Source organism: Mastomys coucha, unplaced genomic scaffold (assembly GCF_008632895.1).
Source record: "Mastomys coucha isolate ucsf_1 unplaced genomic scaffold, UCSF_Mcou_1 pScaffold17, whole genome shotgun sequence".
NCBI lineage: Eukaryota > Metazoa > Chordata > Mammalia > Rodentia > Muridae > Mastomys > Mastomys coucha.
Window position 1 is genome coordinate 14101977 of NW_022196899.1, and position 21257 is coordinate 14123233.

General features: G+C 43.1%; 1 protein-coding gene across 4 annotated transcripts in view; it reads right to left on the reverse strand.

The window, feature by feature from the left end:
* Hps3 (HPS3 biogenesis of lysosomal organelles complex 2 subunit 1) overlaps positions 1-21257 on the reverse strand; it is a 46661-nt gene that overhangs the window by 14651 nt on the left and 10753 nt on the right. For all 4 annotated transcript variants that reach the window (XR_004120385.1, XR_004120386.1, XM_031376433.1 and 1 more), the window contains exons 5-12: positions 15780-15969; positions 10631-10712; positions 9063-9217; positions 8115-8223; positions 4118-4299; positions 2447-2627; positions 1389-1622; positions 22-207 (exon numbers count right to left, since the gene is read on the reverse strand). Coding sequence is in view for 2 of the 4 variants with exons in the window: in XM_031376433.1 (XP_031232293.1) it covers positions 22-207; positions 1389-1622; positions 2447-2627; positions 4118-4299; positions 8115-8223; positions 9063-9217; positions 10631-10712; positions 15780-15969 (1319 nt within the window). In the remaining 2 variants the exon portion in view is untranslated. The remainder of the gene's footprint in view (positions 1-21; positions 208-1388; positions 1623-2446; positions 2628-4117; positions 4300-8114; positions 8224-9062; positions 9218-10630; positions 10713-15779; positions 15970-21257) is intronic.

Below are 21257 nucleotides of genomic sequence, written 5' to 3' on the forward strand. Positions count from 1 at the left end.
TACATTTCCAACTGGACAAACCTTAAAGAAAGAATCCGCTTCTTCAATTCCAATTTTATCATTCTTCTGTAAGCCCAGGACTGAAGCCACAAGCAATCCAGGCTGAGTTTCCCTCAAGTCAGTCGCAAGTTCAGTAGGAACAACCTGCCCTTCGCACTGTTGAATTAACAGCCGGGGCTCCAGAATGAAGCCGTACACCAGCTTCATCTGCAGATTGAAAAAATAGATGTTAGGATGAACTGTACACGGCATCTACATTATGCATCTCTTCCTAGTGTCTTCATGATTTAGGGGTGAGCTATTAACACTGTATTTCTGGGTTTTAGCCACAAAAACTAACTCTTATTCCCAAGAAAAATATTATTATCTTTCTCGTATAAATTATTAATAGATAACTAAACTTAGAGATGTTCCATTTTGTAAAGAGTTTTAGATGAGGAATACATACATACATATGTATGCACACACATACACACGCACACACACACACACACACGCACGCACATGCACACACACACACGCACACACACACACCCTAAGTCCTTTCAAAGTTGCAGAAAGAGAACTCTGACTTTCAGAATTGTACTCTTCAAAGCTGATTCCCTGCTACTGATTTGTTCTCACTGCAAACCATCGCCTAACCTAATGGTGCTTCCCCTGTTTCAGAAAGCATAGTTATACCAGGAGCATTTGGCCAGTAGGCAACAACAAGAACAAGGCCTAGGCTCTAAAGGCCTGCTCAGTGCTGACCGACTGCAATCACAAACACGTTACTTTAGCCATGTCATGTGTATGACAGGTGCAATCACAAACACATTACTTTAGCTATGTCATGTGTATGACAGGTAGAGCACCATTGATCTCAGCACTCAACAATAATTAAGTGAAATCATACATGCAAGCAACTTAGAATAGGCCTGGGACACAGAAACACAAGCGGTCCCCTTGCCCTGATCCCTACATGCGTAACATCTATGGCCTCTATTCCTAAATGATCCCTTTTGTAAAATCACTTGTGGTTTTCCTATTAAGCTCCTGTGGCTGACAGTTAATATCCTCCTTTCTATGCTTAAGAAACGCACCACTCTGTTGTGCTTTCAGTGAATACCTACTCTAATTGTTGGCTCTGGGCATAGCTTTTATATTCTTCTGTATAAACATAATATCCTGAATATATGTGGTACGTCAATGATGAAAGATCTTTCAGTAGCCACTGCTGGTATTTATCTTTTTTTTCCATTTGACAGATCTAAAGTTCCATCTAACACTGTCTGTTATCTGTTACTAAGAAACTATGAGGTGCAATGAAGCCAGAAAAACGTCCAATGCCTCAGGAACTATTCCAATTCTCTTTCAGACTTCTTTTAACACCAGGCATTCTACTATACCTCTGAATGGCTTTTCATCTCGTTTCTGTACATGTCAAGATCTCCCATCTTCAAGGCCATTGCAGCCTTGGTCAAGGTCACTAAGACTGGTGAAACTCCAGAAGTATCCAGCTTCCTTAAATAGCGCAAGGCAGTCAAAGGATCAATATTCTTCATAGAAGGACTAGAGAGAACATGAGGCAGTTGCTTCGGCTCGGCCGCATGAAATATCTGAGCCACTTTTGCTGCTAGTTCCTTTGATGAGTATGAACAAAAAATGAGCAGTTAGCCAATAGAAAACAATACAGTCAGGGGACAAAAAGGAACATATGTCTAAAAATGCAGTACATAAATAATATAATTATTGTTAGTGAGAAACACAGAGATTATGAAAATATTTGAAGGGCCAAAAATGAGCTGACATGATCGGTCTGCAGAGATACCCCATAAGAAGAACAACAATATCAACCAACCAGAACCCCCAGAGTTCCCAGGGACTAAGCCATCGACAAAGGAGTACACATGGCTCCAGCTGCATACGTAGCAGACGATGGCCTTGTCATCAATGGGAGGAGAGGTCCTATAAAGGCTCGATAGATGCCCCAGTGTTGGGGAATCGAGGGCGGGGAGGTGGGAGTAGGTGGGTGAAGGAACGCCCTCATAAAAGAAGGGGAAGAAGGATGAGGTTCGGTATTTCTGGGAGGGAGGGAAACCGGGAAAGGGGATGACATTTGAAATGTAAATAAAGAAAAATCCAATTAAAAAATAATATTTTAAGAGGTCATTGGCACTTAAATAAAGTTTGGACACTTGAAAATAGGGTAAATGGAGTTGTGGAAAAAAACATACTGCAGAGTAAGGCAGGGACCAGAATTCTGTCCTTCACTTGAGAACAGATCTCACTGTGACTGGGCAGGTCCCTCACCCATAACAGCCTCCATGCGGAATACTGAGGAAGCATGAGAAGGTCAAGTAAAGGGCATGCTAATTTTTTAGGAAAAAAAAAATTGGAACTTAAATTATAAATACTACTAAAAGTTAAAAAGAAAAGCTATAACTTCATAGAAAATTATACTCACTTCACTTAATTCTTCATCCAGGTTTTCATGAAGAGAATGATTAATATAAAATACTAATCCTCTCTCATATTTCTGTGATTCAGTCTCTTCTGTCCAGTCCACACGGGCCAAGACTTCAGCGAGAGACAAACCAGACATCTTATAGTATGGCAAGGCGAGATGGGACTGCTCAGTGTTAAGCCTAAAGAGAGAGAAATTTTAAAGGGCTTTAAATGTGTATTTCTATGCCGGCTAGTGAACACAGTAAGTAATAAAACAGATAATGCTTTTCAAAGACATAAGTCTCACAGCTGGATTTTTATAAAGTCACTCTAATTAGCATTTTCCTGAGCATATTAAAGGTAGAAAAGCAATCATTCATTAATTTTAATATTTAATATAGCTCTAAAAATGGCATCTATAGTCTATCTCAGTCACTGACAATCACTTACACAGGTAAAGTAAGCCTATGAAACACTGTCTACAAACATTTCTATGAGCATGATTCTTAGAACTGGAGAGCAGGCCCTGCCCCTCACCACCTACCGCACTCAGGAGAAACCAGCTCACCCTTCACCTGGGCAGCAGTGTGGCTGGCTCTGAGGGCAGGAGGGCTGGCCTGTGTTCTTGCAGGCTGCAGCACTGGGTGAGCTGGCCAGGACAGCAGCACTGGGTGAGCTAGCCAGGACAGCAGCACTGGGTGAGCTGGCCAGGACAGCAGCACTGGGTGAGCTAGCCAGGAGCTGGATGTGGTTGGTTGTGAGGGTACAGGAGAGCTTTGGCAGGCTGACCAGCCAGCTCCCAATCAGGCCCAGATACAGGGCTGATACAGATGCTGGGATGCCCCGGCATCTACCTCATCTATGAACTAATCAACCTCGTGAAGGGGCTGGTTCAACAGATCCAAGGCTTCAGGATCTCTGACACAGGGCAACAACAGGATATCAGACGGGTGAGCATGCAGTGTTCACACTGCAGCACATGCCAATGACTCATTGTGATAAACATTGGCAAGTAAAGATGTGTAGACTAAAGTGTATACTGTGTGACACACTACAGCTTCCATGAAGAGATGTTTTGTGCTATTTTTGTTGATTTTTCTTTTTGTTTTGTTTGTTTTTTGGGGGGTGGGATGTGAAGGGACAGGGACACGGGTGGGACTGGAGTGCATGATTTGAAATTCACAAACATCAATACAAAATTTTAAAAAATAATTCACAGAAATACAAAACTCTATTGACCTTAATATGCTTTTCTGATATCCTGAAAGCACTAACTACTAATATTAATATCTCAGACTGTTCAAATTATACCCCTCCCTCAAGCTAACAGACAACAAGTACCAAAACCATCTCAGTTCTTTTTCTCTGAGAATGTGCCCCTTACATCCTGAGAACAAAATAAAATAAAGCAAAGTAAATAAGTAAACAAATGATAAATAAAAAAGATCACCCTCCAAATCTGAAACTTAGGTCATGGCTTTATTACAAACTGCCTCTTACAAACTGTGACACTTTCAAGACACTGGATAGGTCATATCCACTCTATCTCTAAGCCTACTGCACACCTACCTGTGTACCTGATACATAACATGCTTGTGAAACAAATGAGAAAATGAACCAACTCCCAGAGATATGAAAGTCTGGTAAGTGCATGTCAACTCTGTAACAACGCTTAGGAGGCCTCGCTGACCTGCTGTAACAGTCTCCAAGGTGTCCGCAGCTTTCTTTAAAAGCTGCCAGGAGCTCTGCTTTCTCTGCAGGCTCCAGTTGACTGCCATCCATCAGGGCAGCTCTCACTAGCAGATGAGCCTCGCTGAGCAAGTGGAGACAGCTCTCGGTTTTCACAGTCTTGTAGCTGTTACTGTAGTCTACCTGAAACACGAAGACAAACGGCTAGTGTCTCTCAAGACCACCCGTTACCCATCCCATCCCCACGCTTAAGAACTGTTACATATTGTTATTAAAATTAATATATGGGTATATTAAACACTAAGAGTGAATAAGTGGTTGCATATCACCTTAGTTTGCTTTTTATTGCTGTGATAAAATACCACCATCAAAGGCAACCTGGAGACTAAAGATTTACTTGGCTTTCAGGTCACAGTCCATCACTAATGGACGCCAAGGAAGAAACCTGGAGGCGAACACTGAAACAGAAACCAGAAGGGACCACTGCTTAGACTTGCTCAGCCTGCTTTCTTTTCCTCCTCGTCTTCCTCTTTTTTTCTCTTAGATTTATTTAATTAATTTTGTGTCTGATGTATCTCACGGACGCCTGAAGGTCAGCGGAGGATATCAGACCCACTAGAACTGTAGTTATGGATAGTTAGGAGGTACAGTGTGGGTGCTGAGAATTAAACCTGGGTTCCCTACAAGAGCATCAAGTCCTCTTAGCCACTCATCTATTTTTCCAGCCTTCGGTTGGCTCTCTTACATTATCCTGAGCCACCTGTGCAGGGCTGGTACTGTCCAGAGAGCTGGACCCTCCCACACCAATCATTAATCGAGAAAATATCCTACAGACTTGCCTACAGGCCAATCTGATACAGGTATTTCCTCAAACAAGGTTTCTTTTTCCAGATAACTCTAGTTTTTGTCAAGTTGGCAAAAAAAAAATCTTAACCTGGTTATTAATAGAGCCTTCGCAGAGTTTTCTTCCTCCACAATCTATAGGCCAATTTAATACACATGATTGCAAACATTACTGTGTTAGCAGCTTAAAGGATTCTGAAACTCCAAATGATAGAATATTAATAATGTAGTTATCAATTATTTTTTCCCAATTTGATAAGGCTTTTGTACATATTTGAAATAATCAGTTTTTTCTTTAATGGTCTATGACTTAGCTTTTTCAAACTAAGAACAAGTCTCCCCTGTTGAGTTTCACCTGGTGACTTAATTATGACATCTAATTCCATAGCTCACAGTGGGATGTGGGCCAGGCCATCATCCGGTAACTCAATAACCAGAATCATCAGGCTCCAGAACTCACATTTAGACAAGATCTAAGACTTTCCAGGACGAAGTTGATATAATTACTATAGTAAAAATATTAGAAATAAGTCAATCAATACTCAAACATACTACCAGAATTGGTGCCACCAGTGAAGTATCAATGTTAGTATCTGCTTCCATAGTGTAGAAAAATGCAACTTTATCTGTGCAGCTTTCTACCTCAGAATGTATAACCATAATTTAATCATTTAAAAAAAAAAACAAAATAGCCGGGCAGTGGTGGCACACGCCTTTAATCCCAGTGCTTGGGAGGCAGAGAAAGGCGAGGCAGAGGCAGGCGGATTTCCGAGTTCAGGCCAGCCTGGTCTACAGAGTGAGTTCCAGGACAGCCAGGGCTACACAGAGAAACCCTGTCTCAAAAAACAAACAAACAAAAAAAGTAACAAAATTAAGAACATTCTCAAAACAAAGAAAAGAGAGGAAATCAGTCCCCAAAGTGTTTAACGTTATAAAATAAAAGGAAAGGAGCTGGCAAGATGGCTCAGCAGGTAAGAGCACTGACTGCTCTTCCGAAGGTCCTGAGTTCAAATCCCAGCAACCACATGGTGGCTCACAACCACCCGTAATGAGATCTGACGCCCTCTTCTGGTGCGTCTAAAGAAAGCTATAGTGTTGACCGGAGGAAGCAGGAGCATCCTGAGTTCAATTCCCAGCAGCCACATGATGGCTCACGGTCATCTGTACAGCATACAATGTATGCATACACATAAAATAAACAAATAAATAAATCTAAAAAAATAAAAATAAAAAAAAAATAAAAGGAAAGATTCTAGGAATGTTCTTGATTAAAGGGAGCTAAGGCAACACAATTAAGCATGTTATCTGATCTGAGACTGGATTGGTGGGAAAGCTATGAAGTGATGACTGACTAAACTGGGTGGCATATAAACCATGGACTACTGTGTCAATATTAAACCTACTGCAACTTCTGGCTTACTGTGGTTAGACAGGACAGTATCTGATTATTTAGAGTCAAAACTCTGTGAGCTAGGCAGTCACTTGTCAATGGACCAAGGGAAATGACTGTGTTGAGAAGGGATGGGGTCCACCATGAGGGCAAAGAGGGAGGAATAGAGACAATGGTCAGTCTGTGTGCCAGCTAGAAGGTTCTCTTTGTATTTTTCTCATTCTTTTTTTTTTTTATTAGATATTTTCTTTGGATTTTTTTTTTCTTTTTTGGTTTTTCGAGACACAGTTTCTCTGTATAGTCCTGGCTGTCCTGGAACTCATTCTGTAGACCAAGCTGGCCTCAAACTCAGAAATCTGCCTGTCTCTGCCTCCCAAGTGCTGGGATTAAAGGCGTGCGCCACCACCGCCCATAGAGATTTTCTTTATTTACATTTCAAATGTTATTCCCTTTCCTGGTTTCCCCTCCAAAAACCCCCTATCCCATCTCTCCTTCCCTTGCTCACCAACCCACCCACTCCTGCTTCCCTGTCCTAGCATTCTCCTACACTGGGGCATCCAGTCATCACAGGACCAAGGGCCTCTCCTCCCATTGATGCCAGACAAGGCCATCCTCTGCTACGTATGCAGCTGGAGCCAGGAGTCCCACCATGTGTACTCTTTGGTTGGTGGGTTAGTCCCTGGGAGCTCTGAGGGTACTAGTTGGTTCATATTGCTGTTCCTCCTGTGAGGCTACAAACCCTTCAGCTCTTTGGGTCCTTTCTCTAGCTCCTCCATTGGGGACCTTGTGCTTAGTCCAATGGTTAGATATTTTTCTCATTCTTATTACTTCTCTAAGCTTGGCGTTGTTTAAAAGGAAAGTATTTTAACTGCCAGAGATGAGTGAGGAGCTGTGACTCTTAGAACAGGACAGAAATGCCCACTCTAGGCCCTCACAGGCTGCAGCTGCAGTAGCTACTACACCTGGGGACAACCTGTTACGCTCCAAAGAAGGAACAAGATAGAAATAAATGGTCTGAGGTTTTCAACTCAATTTTCTCATTCTCTTTGCTTGGTGCTTTAGTTTAGCTTATGTTTCTATGATAAAACACTAATCAAAATCAACTTAAAGGAGGAAAGGGTTTCTTTAGCATATGGTTTACACCGAGAGAGGCCAAGATGTGGAAACAGGAAGTGGAGCAGAGGGCACAACTGTTTCTGGGCTTGCTCCCATGGCTTGCTCTACCCGCTTTCCTCACTTAGAAACACCTGATGAGGAGGTGGCATTAACAGTGGGCTAGACCTTCTGACCTCAGAGATTAAGACAACACACCCCCACAGACCTGCCTACAGGGAAATCTGATGGAGGGATCAACTAAGATTCTTCTCTTCCTAGATTATGTCTAGATTTGTGGCATGTAGGCAAAAACCAACCAGCACACTGGGATTCAACATCGATGGCTACTTGTGCTTAAACTAATTCAGTAGTTCTCTCTGGGGGGTGAGTATGAGCAAGAGGCCTTCCCCTTAGGGAGGGAATTACTCTCAAATATCAGAGGCTGGAAAAGCAAGGTGAAGAAAGGTACATGCTTAGCGGTCATGATGGAGGCTGGCAGCTGTCTGGATGAAGTGTCCTGAATGCATAATTAATCTGTTTTCCTCACTGAGGTCTCCTTGGTGAAATTCGAGAGGCAGAGATTAGGCAGCAACAAGAGCAATGCCTGCCTCGCCTCACCCGCTGATGTCCTATGAAGTTTCTATGAGGAATAAGAGGTCTGAAAAAGTACCATTTCTTTGTACAGCTGAAGTGGGGCCGTGGTGTTCACGATGTACAGATTCCATCCAGCTTCGGCTCCATGAGGGAGCCCGCTCCTCACACTGGCATCTTTTCTAGAACTGGAAAGGATCAAAATTGGAAGGCATGTTATTAATAAATTACATTTTCCACCTGTAACTATTGGGTACTATAAAATAATACAAGTATGCCATCACTTCCATTTAATTTTTCCTTGGTTAATTAGTATACATATAATAGACATCCATAGTTCACAGAACTTCATGGGTACACGGCATTTACTATTCTGTCATAAACTGATAAGCCTCCAATTCTCTAGTACTAAGCTCTCCAAACAGGCATGCATCAGCTTTGTTCAGCTTTGTTCTGGCTCTTTCCACCACGGCTTCCATGAGTCTAGCATGCCATGGACCATGAAATCTTAACAGAAACAACATGTAAAATATTCACACCACTGGAAATGTTCAGGATACATAAGCCTGTGAGTTAGCTTGCAACATTGTCTTATCTCTTACTATTACTGTGATGTATTTTCTTTAGTATAAAATGGAATATTCCTTGATCTAAAAAATATACTAATAAGCTCTTTTACAATATAAAAGTGACCACTGGATAAAAAATACAAGTGCTTAAAGTCCAAAGAAGAAAAGCAGCAAAAACCTTTGTGGCCAGGACTAACATTCCAGGCTCTGTCTACCCCACAGTTCCTATTCATAGTACAGGTGATAGATACTCAAACTATTTTATAGTTTGTTGTTTATAAAAGTTCTATGGTAAATTATAAGCAACCTTATAGAGATCTTTACATCTTCTTTATTTTCTCTGGAAAAGCCACCTATCTGATCATTCTGAGTTTCAATTAAAATAATAAAACTAAGATAAACAGTTATACTTCATTCTACGAACTAGCAGAGATGTGTAGGGCTAGGGGAATGCTTACACAAGTCTCTTGGGTGACTCTCTTCGCTCTGGAATGGCCTCAGGCTCTGCCTTCGTCAGAAGTATGATGTGGTTTTTAAAGTGACAGATGGCCTTCAAACCTATGAAAAGCTGTATCCTTAGAGCACAAACGTCCATACTGACAGGAGGGCAAGCCTAGTAAAGGACATATTACACATTTAGCCCCAGGAAGGAAGGTGTGTGAACCTCATCCCCAGGAATGAAGGTATGCGAACCTCATCTTCAAAAGGTAGGGCTGGGGATGTAGCTTAGTTGGAAGGGTACATGAAGTCCTGGGTTCGATTACCAGTACAGCATAGCAGGGATAGTGGTTCATGTCTATAATCCCCACACTGAAGAAGTAGAAACAAGATGACCAGAAGGTAAAGGTTATAGTCAACTACAATGTGAGTTAGAGACCAACCTGAGATACATGAGACCCTGTCCTTAAAATCAAACCAACAAAGTCAGTCTGTTCATTTGAAAAAACACCTTCCACCCAGCTCCTGCTCTTTGGAATACTAACCTAGTCATGTCAGAAAGCACCTGCTCTATAGATCTTTTCTGACTAAATACAGAGAGGGTCTCAGAGCTGTGGGAGCTACTGCAGAGTCGTTCCTGAAGACCTCGCTGGAAAAGAAGTCTAGACTCATTACCTTTCCACCACAGAAATCTCTACTAAATGGAGTTTTGGGTTCTCATCAGATGCTATAAAAGGCCACACTGTAGCACTTTGAAATGACTGTATGAAAGAAACGCTTGTATGTTTGCAGGACCCAAACCCCTTTCTTGTGAACAAAATCTGGGAGATATAGCAGCCTGGGCCTTGCGTTTCTATAGGACACTATCACTCTCCAGATATCTGCTAATAGTACTGTGGTAACAGTACCTCAGCTGGGTGGTGGCGGTGCATGCCTTTAATCCTAGTGCTCACTGGGAGGCAGAGGCAGGCAGCTCTCTGAGTTTGAGGCAAGAGTTCTGGTCTACAGAGCAAGTCCCAGGACAGCTAGGAATATGCAGAGAAACCATGTCTCAAAAAACAAAATAACAACAGGATCACTAGGCAGAACCAAATAGTTCTTTACTAACTCATCATCATATGTTAATAATCATTGACAGACAGCACCCGCCGTCTGTCCCAGAAAGGGCACTAAAGGCTGTAGGAACTGAAGACGTCAGGACAAGAATTCAAGGGCTAGAACCTGGAAACAGGAGCTGATACAGAAGCCACGGGGGCATGCTGCTTGTTGGCTTGCTCCCCATTGCTCCCTCAGCCTGCTTTCTTCCAGAACCCAGGACTACCAGCCAACAGACCACACTCCCCCATCAATCACTAATTAAGAGGATGCTCCACGGCTTGCCTGCTCTTATGGAAGCAATTTCTCCATTGGAGTTCCCGCCTCTCAAGTTGACATAAAATTAGCCTGTGTCAAGTTGACATAAAATTACCCAGCACAATGAATATGACCCTTTTTTGGGCCTTTCGTCTTCGGGCCTAAAAACAAGTGTGCAAGCATTCATGTGCTCCATTGAGCTTAGTGCTCTACTGTAAGGAAAGCCAGTGCTAACCTTTAGTGTCGTATCCATGTAGAGGTCTTCTTCGTGAGCCATTGCTGCACTGCATCGCACTGTGAAACACTGCAGGCTTTGGCTAAGGAAGAAGAGATATGCACTAAGCAAAGTGGGAGCCAGGAACCAATGCGCCCACGTCAGTGGGGAGGGCTTCCTCGGCAGAGAAATGAAGAGGGAAGGAGAAAATACCTCACATGACATGACTGTCACTTGATAGTGAGTTAAGACTGGGACAGTGTTGCCAAATCCCTGAGGCACGTTTGCAGGCTACCTCACTCCCACACAATCTCAAACACTGACTGTAACCAACCAGTAAGGTTGGCCAGGCTGGAAACAACATCCTCATTTTATAAAGCGGCCCAAATGCCCCGAACAGGAACTCAAAGTATGAACCGGAGACTACTAGAGCACAGATTAGGACAGAATTCCTGACTGTTGCTTACCCTTTCATCGCAGAATGAAATTCAGCCTCCATTACATGGTATGACTAACTCAGAATACACAGACACAAACATGGTAAAATGAACCTGGGAAAACAGGAGTCTGCAGAAATGCCTTGGCCACCGTCTTGCTTTGAACACTGGACAAGTTCATGCTGGCTGAGCCTCTCTAGAGAGGAGAACCAACTGGATCCGGGCTCCTAACTCTCTCTCTCCCTCTACGACCCCAGGGTAAAGAGACATAAGGACACTCTGAGAGCACACAGACTCCTAGATGTTGTCATCTGTTGTGGTTCTCTCGATCAATATCAGTATTGATTAGAAATGTATTTACTTAGAATTTAGTACCAGACCCATCATGAAGAGGAGTTACAAGAATGATTCTGAAAACAAATTAGGAACTTGGAGAAGTAAACAGGAGCATGCGCGCTTTAAAACTAGGGGGAAAGGCTGGTGTGGCGGTGTCCACCTTTTAACACTCAGGAGGCAGGGGCAGCTGGATCTCTGTGAGTTTGAGGCCAGCCTGATCTACACAGTAAGGTCCATCACAACTAAAAACTAGAAGCAGTGGTGTCACCACAGCGGTGCTCTGTACCTCATGTGACAGGGCGTACAGCCAGGCCCCTTCCTGCTCACAGTGATACCACTTCCATCTCAGAATGAGATGCTTAAGAGCTTGTCCCACCTTAAAGGACATCATCCCTGAAGCTATCACAGACACGAAAATGCCAGCAGCAGCACTTACTAATCTACACCAGAGAAAGCGTTGTGATGAGCCGGGCGGTGGTGGCACACGCCTTTACTCCCAGCACTTGGGAGGCTGAGGCAGGTGGATTTCTGAGTTGGAGGCCAGCCTGGTCTACAGAGTGAGTTCCAGGACAGCCAGGGCTGCACAGAGAAACCCTGTCTCTGAAAAAAAAAAAAAAAAAAAAAAAAAAAGTGTTGTGATGTGAAGTGAGACTGAGAGGGTGGGCCACAGACAAGCATTTGCTGAGTGACGGTTGGACATCTGGGACACAACAGTCAAGGCTAGGGACAAAAGGGAGTGTGGTGGTTTGAATAGGTTTGGCCTCCTAGACTCACGCACTTGAATGCCCTGCCCACGGGGAGTGACACCATTAGGAGGTGTGTCCTCGTTAGAATAGGTGTGGCTTTGTTGGAGGAAATGTGTCACTGCAGGGGATGTGCTTTGGGGTCCTAAATTCAAGCTCCACCCAGGGCGGAAGAGAGATTCTTGGCAGCTTTCAGATCAAGATGTAGAAGTTTGGGCTCCTCCAACACCATGTCTGCCTGCACACTGCCATGCTTTCCACCATGGTGACAATGGACTGAACCTCTGAACTGTAAGCCAGCTCCAATTAAATGTTTGCCTATATAAGAGTTGCCTTGGTCACGGTCTGTTCGCAGCAACGCACAGAGGAACTAAGACAGGCAGGAACCTCTGACTTGCTTCCACCCAGCAAAATCCTGCTTGTTTGCTACTACTGGATTACTGAACAGAGATACAAAAGGAAAAAAACGGTATACAGTCAAGATGTCTTAGTTACTTTTCTACTGCTGTGAGAAAACACCATGACCAAGATAACTTATAAAAGAAAGAGTTTAGGGCTGGTGAGATGGCTCAGTGGGTAAGAGCACGGACTGCTCTCCCAAAGGTCCTGAGTTCAAATCCCAGCAACCACACGGTGGCTCACAACCATCCATAATGAGATCTGACTCCCTATTCTGGTGTGTCTATATAATTAAAAAAAAAAAAAAAAAAAAAAGTAAAGTTTAGCTGGACAGTGGGAACACATGCATTTAATCCCAGCCCTTGGGCAGAAGAGGTAGACAGGTCTTTAAGAGTTTGAGACATCCTGGTCTACAGAGCAAGTTCCAGCACACCCAAACCTAGACAGAGAGATCCTGTCTCGAAAAACCTAAACAAACAAACAAACAAGTTTAATTTGGTCTATGGTTTCAGAGAATTAGAGTTTATGATGGCAGAAAGAAGAAACACCTGGGAGCTCACATCTTGATAATCCACAGCAGTGAGACAGCGAGAGAACACTGGGAATTGCCCGTGCCTTGGGAAACCTCAAAGCCCACATGAACATCACTGTTCATCCTCTAGGACAGGGACTCAGCCTCCTGAGCACCAGCAGCTCTTTTTCTGATTCCTATCAGCTGGGATGCAAAAGGCTCTTCTCAGCTACACAGTCCTTATCTAATTCACTGGCATCTCTAAAACCTGGAACTTAATCAATCCTTCCTCTTCAAGTTACTTCTGAAGACCATTTGTCCCAACGATGACATGAGAAGTGACATATCATACAGATGTAGGTATGCTCGCTGACGTCTCACTGTACTATCCATGTATATAATCAGATGAAGAAAAAAATTGGAAAGTCTTTCCACATGGGATGGAAATAAGTATTTCTATTCCTCTATTTCCTTACTTCCTGAGAGATGACAGTATATCTTAAAAGAGCTTTTTCTTGGGACTGGAGAGACGGCTCAGTGGTTAAAATCAGTTGCTGCTCTTGGGGAGGACCTAGGTGTGGTTCCCAGCATGCATACAGTGGCTCAAAACCATTCACAATCTCAGCTGCAGGGATCTGACATGCTCTTCTAGCCCGTGGGCAGCTGGCATGAACGTGTGATCCACATTCACATGGTCCACATACATACTCACAAGCAAAACACTCAAGAGTAAATTTTAAAAAATCATTGTCTTCCTTCTTTTTCTTTTTAAACATAATCTTCATTAGCGTTGAGGTCTCTGGGGACTTTTGACTACTTTGAAAATCAAGTTTTGTTTTCTGGACATAAATATCTGTGATTTCTTCTCTATTCTTATCTACAGATCCACTTAACTTGCTCTCTCGATGATAGTCTATAAGCACTTCAAACTCAGCGGTCTAACCCAGACTGCCTTTGTGCCTCACGTTACACTAGCCAGCACTATTTTATAAAAATCAGGCTTAAGCCAGGCACAGTGGCACAAACTGGTAATTCTAGCATTCAGAAATCCAGAAGACTGTTATAACTTCAAAGTCAGTGTAGGCTAACTAGTTGAGTACCAAGCCAATCAAACCTACATAGGAAAATAAACGTCTATATACTGTCCCTTCATACCCTTTCATGGGCCACTCTAACAGCCTCTTTATATATGATGAGCTGATAATGAACTCATCATGGCCGCTATCAGTGTTCCAGAAGGAAAAGCCTTCCTTGGCTTGACTATCAGAACCTGACCCCGGCTCTCTAGCAGGTGTCCCATCACGGGTTTATGTTTAGCTTCCTCATATTCAAAGATGATCGCTACACACAACTATGAAGAGTGGGAAGCTGAGGTGTCAGGAAACACCCCTGTCCTCACTCAGAGGACTTGCCGCAATGGAGCCTAACCATGAGGTGGACTGAACGAAGTCTCATAAAATAAGCGACTTTAGATAGAGCATCAGACAGTCTATATTCTGAAGGGTCATAATAGTTCAAGCCGTATGTACTTAGAATAACAGTAGCAAGATAATCTGAAGTAAATCCACTCCTATTATTACACCTGGGAGGGCATGAAAGCATATTCCAAGAACAAACTCAGGTTTACAAGAAACAGGTCATACGACTTTACTTATGTTTTCTTATAAGCACTCCGAATTCTCACAGAGCTCCATTCTTGGACCGTGTTCTGGCACACTCCCCACTGTTAACATTTTTCCCATATCAGAAAACAGTAGGGAAAGGAGAATTCTGGATAAAAGTGGGTATCAGAATCCCAAAATGGTCTCTCAAAATGGTCTCTCTTTAAAATACACTCTTAGCCGTCTATGCAATTAACTATTGGACAACTGCGAGAGCCTGGATACCTGGATTACAGTCTTTACCATCTTCCCCCTAACAATAACGATTATCTCTTTATCCATCCAAACTTTATCTTCTAGGCCTGGCTTCAGACCCCACCCACCTGTCTGAAATGCTCCCATATAACCTAGCCAGAAGGAATTTCCCTCCTCCCAGGACACTCAGTGCATCATAAACTGTACTCTAACCCTAAATCTGCTAGTAGTCGTACTTTTTAGATGTGGCTCTGGCATTCTCTTATACCACTGCTCTAAGAAGTTGACACAGTTGCTGTCAGAGGGTTCAGGGCAATCTCTCAAATAATCTAGACACAAAATACAAGAAACAGAATCAAAATCAGCACTACCACAAAAAAAAAAAAAAAATGACATCAAATTCCTGCTTAAGAAATCAGCTTATTTCCCAGAATGCAGAGGCCAGGACACCCTGAGAACAACTGTTACATACTAGTCACGTGATGGTGAACGTCAACCTCCCTGTGACTACTTCTCCAGCTTTACTAAGTGAGAAACAGAATCAGACCATTCTGGCTATGGTGAGCTCTACAACATCATGGAATAACTCAGTCCACACTGAGAGGAGACAGCAGCCATGAGAGGAGGCACAGAAAGCAACTCTAGAGAGATGCTCAGCTGTCTCCCACTCTTCATAGAGGACTCTAAATCTTACTACGACATCCATGCAAGCAAACGGAGCAGCACCATGGCAAAGCCGGAGCCTAAATCTTTACCACTGACAAGACACTGTAATTCGTTAACCTTCAGAGCCCCTTGGTATAAAACCCTCAGAGACTCCAGCAGCAGCCTGAGAACTTACAGAAAAGGAAGTGAGTCCCGGGCCAGTGAGTGGCAGTGCGGCTGTACCTTGTGATAACATGCAAGAACTGCGGTGTGAGCACGGCTCGCTGAGACTTCTCAGGGTACCAATAGACTGACATTAACTCAACAGACTTCACAACCATGTACAGGTAGCCCGCATGAGGTAGCGAGAAGAAGCAGAAGAGACTTGGCATCTCTTTTTTCTGAGACAAATCTTTTTCATCCGGATAAAAACCTGCATTGGAAAAAATGCAAGAAAGACATGCCATGAAGCCAGTAAATAAATATTGTGACTTTCTGAGGCACACTGTACTGTATCATAAACAATGAGCACAGAGGTGCTCAGGGGAAGCAGGCAGTAAGAAATGTTACGGAGAGGAGGTGATTAGGAAAGCACCGTTTTGCAAGAACTAACAGTAAGTCATACTCATCGATGGTTATTAATACTGGAGTGTCCACCAAGGACCACAGGCTTTCCAAGAGACAGCAAAACTACTTGCACAACAAATAATATCCTGGTTAAGCCTGAGTCTACATCAGCATGGCCAATGAAAACGTAACTATTCCACAGCTGGGACTCCAAGTTCTCTACTGTTCCCAAAAACTTAAAAAAAAAAAAAAAAAAAAAAAAAAAAAAAAAAGGAAAAATTGTAATAATATTACTCAGTAATCAGTATACCTAAAGCACTGCCAACAGACAATAAACAATAAACTAAGACAATAAACAATAAACTTTTATTTTGGCACTAAACATTCAAAATCTAGTTAGTGTGTGGCTTACACTTACAGGATATATCAGTTTCAATTAGTTGTACTTCAGATGCTTAAGGGCAACATCCGGTAAATAACGTATGAGAAGCACTGTGACCTAACCACTAACTCACATGGAGACACAGGAACCTGATACGTGACACTGTGAGGACCCGATCACAGGAACCTGATACGTGACACTGTGAGGACCCGATCACAGGAACCTGATACGTGACACTGTGTAGACTCGATCACAGGAACCTGATACGTGACACTGTGAGGACCCGATCACAGGAACCTGATACGTGACACGGTGAGGACCCGATCACAGGAAACTGATACGTGACACTGTGAGGACTCGATCATTGGAACCTGATATGTGACACTGTGAGGACTCAATCAGCAACAGTCCGACTATAGGAAGTATACAGTAAACGCCCAGTTTCTTGCTACATAAATTACAGAAAGAGAAAGAGAAAGCTAGTCCCACATAAGATACAGAAATCAATTTATTCATAATTCTAACTTGTTGATGTAATTCTTTCAAACAAATGTATTATAGGGAAAAAAAAATTAGAGAATCAGGGAAAAGTATACCCTGGAAAGACACCTGATAAAACTACAAAATGTTTACATGAGAAAGTATTTCTAATTCCTTAAAATAGAATATTAGATTCTGTTTAGAGAAATGTTTATAGAAAGACGGTATAGATGTTAAGCTATTCATCAAAATAACCAGGAATGCAGCGGGATACTTACTACCATGCAGAAGCTATAGATGGGGGTGGAGAGAATCTGTTGTAACATTGTCTCACTAAATGAGTCTTAAAAGTTTTCATAATCAAAGTTCTTTTTAAAAATTCTTCTGCCAGGAGTGGTGGTGCACACCTTTAGTCCTACTGCTCTGGGGGCAGAGGCACGTGGATCTCTGAGTTTGAGGCCAGTTTGGTCTACAGAGCGAGTTCCAGGACAACCAGGACTATGGAGAAACACTGTCTCAGAAAACCAACACAAAGACAAATTCTTCTTCCTCCTTCTCTGACCCCATTGATGCTGAAAGTCCAGGTCTGCACTTTCCACAACTAGACTAGCCCAAAGCCAACGACATTTTTTCTTCTTTCCAGGACATAGATGAGCTCTGGCTAACAGAGCTCCCCACTAATCTCTGAGCACATGGTAATGTTACAACTTACATATGTTGGTTCCTCTTATGTAATACCTTGCAAAATTCTTCATCTTCTAAAATATCTACACATACCCCCATCCTGGACTCAGCTCAAGCATAAACCACACATCTGCAGTCATCTAGCCTTTCAATAAATACTCCCAAGGTACCTGCTACATGAGGTTCTGGCAGTTCACAAAACAATGTGAATTCTTTCACAGAGCCCTCACATTCTAATGATGGGGACTGAGGCAGGGAACAAGCAAACTCTAAAGTGGAGAAGAGAGATTTTAAATAGAGAGAGCACAGGGTCTAAACCTGGGCTCAGCAGTTAAGAGCTCTTGATGCTCTCTTCAGAGGGCCTGAGTTCAGCTCTCAACACCCAAGCTGGGTGGCTCACAACAACCCGTAACATCTTCATTGGCCTCTGCCAGCAACACACATGCAAAGCCCACAGACAGACAGACAGACAGACACACACACACACACACACACACACACAATTAAAAATAAAAGTGAGTCATACTGAGAGAATGAAGGGAAGTCCTCTACGGTGAGGTCACATTTGAGCTGCGCACTAAATGATGTGACTATAACACTCATGCAGTATCTGAAGCAAGCACATGCTAGGCCTCTGTAGGAATAATAGGTTTTACAGGAAAGGGCACTTGGCTAGAGAACAGTAAGCAGGTCAGGGTGAGACAAAATGAATCCAAAATTAGGTCACACTGACTGTGGACGATTGGGGCTTTTTATCCAACTGTATGGTTAGTTCAGTAAATGAAAGAGCTGACACACTGACTAGCTTTGAGCTCTGTGTCCACTCTTGTATCACACACACTCATTTTTTTTTCTCCACTCTCTCTGGTCTTGGCTCTTTCAGTTCCTCAAACACAGACTCTGTGCCCATGAGAGAACTCCGTGGGTTCCTCTATTTGGAACACTCTCTTCCTCTCCCTCCACTGAAGCGATCTCAACCCCAGAGTCAGCACAATTCACCCTACAGACCCAGTCTCAGGAAGCAGCCTTCCTCCACCCCGGACAAAATCAGGTCAGGGGCTTGTTGAACTTGGAGCCTTGTCCTTCCCCTCTGCCCCATGCTCCCAGAAATGAGACACAGACTCAAAATGTATTTACAATACCTTGGCCCTATATCTAGGCTCTTCTCTGACTAGAACCATGACTTAAGATTACCCATTTATTTTAACCTACATTCTGTCATGTGGCTAGTTCCCTGTGCTCAGGTACCATGCATCTGTCTCCTTTCCAGCACATCCCTCCCCTGGCTCTATTCCAGAATTCTCTTCTCCTTCTCGATGCCCCACCTCTATTCCCTGCCTAAGCCAGGCTTTTTAATCGACAGGTGATGCATCCACACATTATATAAGACATTCTTTCTACGGGGGTCCTTTTGCTGCAGACTTGTGTATCAGAGCTCATTTCCCATAGAGCACTATTTCAGTACTCAATTTTGTTAGTATGTGATGAGTATCTGCTTTCATCATTAGATAATTAACTTCATAAGTACGAGCATGTTGCCTGCTTTTGCTTAGTCTTCAGCACAAGTGTAACGATTCCAGGTGCTCTAACACACCCAGGATTAGACGTGAGGACACAACATCTGTCCCATCACAGGAATAACTGGGACCAGCAGAACCCAGGCATGCAGGAACTTTGCCAGCCCAGTGGCACTGGTTTCCTTCTGGACCAGTGCCTTAAGCAGACCTTGGGCCCAAATTTTGCAGCCAGTCCCACAGCATCGAGAGGTGGCTCCCCTCCTAGGCACTCTGATACACCCAGGATCAGAGGATCAGAAGTGAGGAGGACACATCTGTCCCAACAATGGAAGTAGCTGGGACCTGCAGGACCCAGGCACACAGGAACTCCACCAGCCCAGTGGCTCGGGTTGCTTCCTGTCTGTCTGGGCTGGTGCCCTGAGCAGACCTTGGGCGGAACTCCACAGCCAGTCCCACAACACCCAGAGGAAGCTCCACTTCCAGGCGCTCTAACAAGCCCAGGATCCCATAGACAGCTTGACTCTGAGGAGTTCTGACACAACCAGGATCACAGGAAGAACAGGCTCCAGTCAGATTTAGCAAGGGCAAGTAGCACTAGAGATAACCAGATGGTGGGTGGGTAGGTGGGGGGAGCGTAAGAAAATAAACAACACAAACCAATGTTACTTGGCATCATCGGAACCCAATTCTCCCACCATAGCAAGTCCTGGACACACCATCACACCAGAAAAGCAAGATTCAGATCTAAAATCACTTCTTGTGATGATGATGATACAGGACCTTAAGACAGGCGGATTTCTGAGTTCGAGGCCAGCCTGGTCTACAGAGTGAGTTCCAGGACAGCCGGGGTTATACAGAAAAACCCTGTCTCGAAAACCAAAAAAAAAAAAAATAAAATAAAAAAATACAGGAGAACACAGGTAAACAGCTAGAAGCCCTTCAAGAGGAAACACAAAAATCCCTTAAAGAACTACAGGAAAACACAATCAAACAGGTAAAGGAAATGAACAAAACCATCCAGGATCTAAAAATGGAAATAGAAACAATAAAGAAATCACAAAGGGAGAAAACTCTGGAGTTAGAAAAACTAGGAAAGAGATCAAGAGTAATAGATGCAAACATCACCAACAGAATACAAGAGATAGAAGAGAGAATCTCAGGGGCAGAAGACACCATAGAAAACATTGACACAACAGTCAAAGAAAATGCAAAAAGCAAACAGCTCCTAACCCAAAACATCCAGGAAATCCAGGATGCACTGAGAAGACCAAACCTAAGGATAATAGGTATAGAAGAGAGTGAAGATTCCCAATGTAATGGGCCAGTAAATACCTTCAACAAAATTATAGAAGAAAACTTCCCTACCCTAAAGAAAGAGATGCCCATGAACGTACAAGAAGTGTACAGAACTCCAAATAGATTGGATCAGAAAAGAAATTCCTCCTGTCACATAATAATCAAAACACCAAATGCACTAAACAAAGAAAGAATTTTAAAAGCAGTAAGGGAAAAAGGTCAAATAACATATAAAGGCAGACCTATCAGAATTACACCAGACTTCTCACCAGAGACTATGAAAGCTAGAAGATCCTGGGCAGATGTCACACAGACCCTAAGAGAACACAAATGCCAGCCCAGGCTACTATACCCAGCAAAACTCTCAATTAACCATGGATGGAGAAAACAAGATATTCCATGACAAAATGAAACTCACACAGTATCTTTCTACAAATCCAGCCCTACAAAGGATAATAGATGGAAAACATCAACATAAGGAGCAAAACTACACCCTAGAAGAAGCAAGAAAGTAATCTTTCAACAAATCCACACAAACCTAATTCCACTTCTTACAAGAAAAACACAAGAAAGTAACAATTACTTTTTCTTACTATATTAATATGAAAATTAATATTACCAACATAGCCTAATTGACTGAAATCCAAAAATATGAGGAATTAGAAATTTGTTGACTGCCAGGCAGTGGTGGCGCACGCCTTTAATCCCAGCACTTGAGAGACAGTGATAGGTGGATTTCTGAGTTCCAGGCCAGCCTGGTCTACAGAGTGAGTTCCAGGACAGCCAGGGCTACAC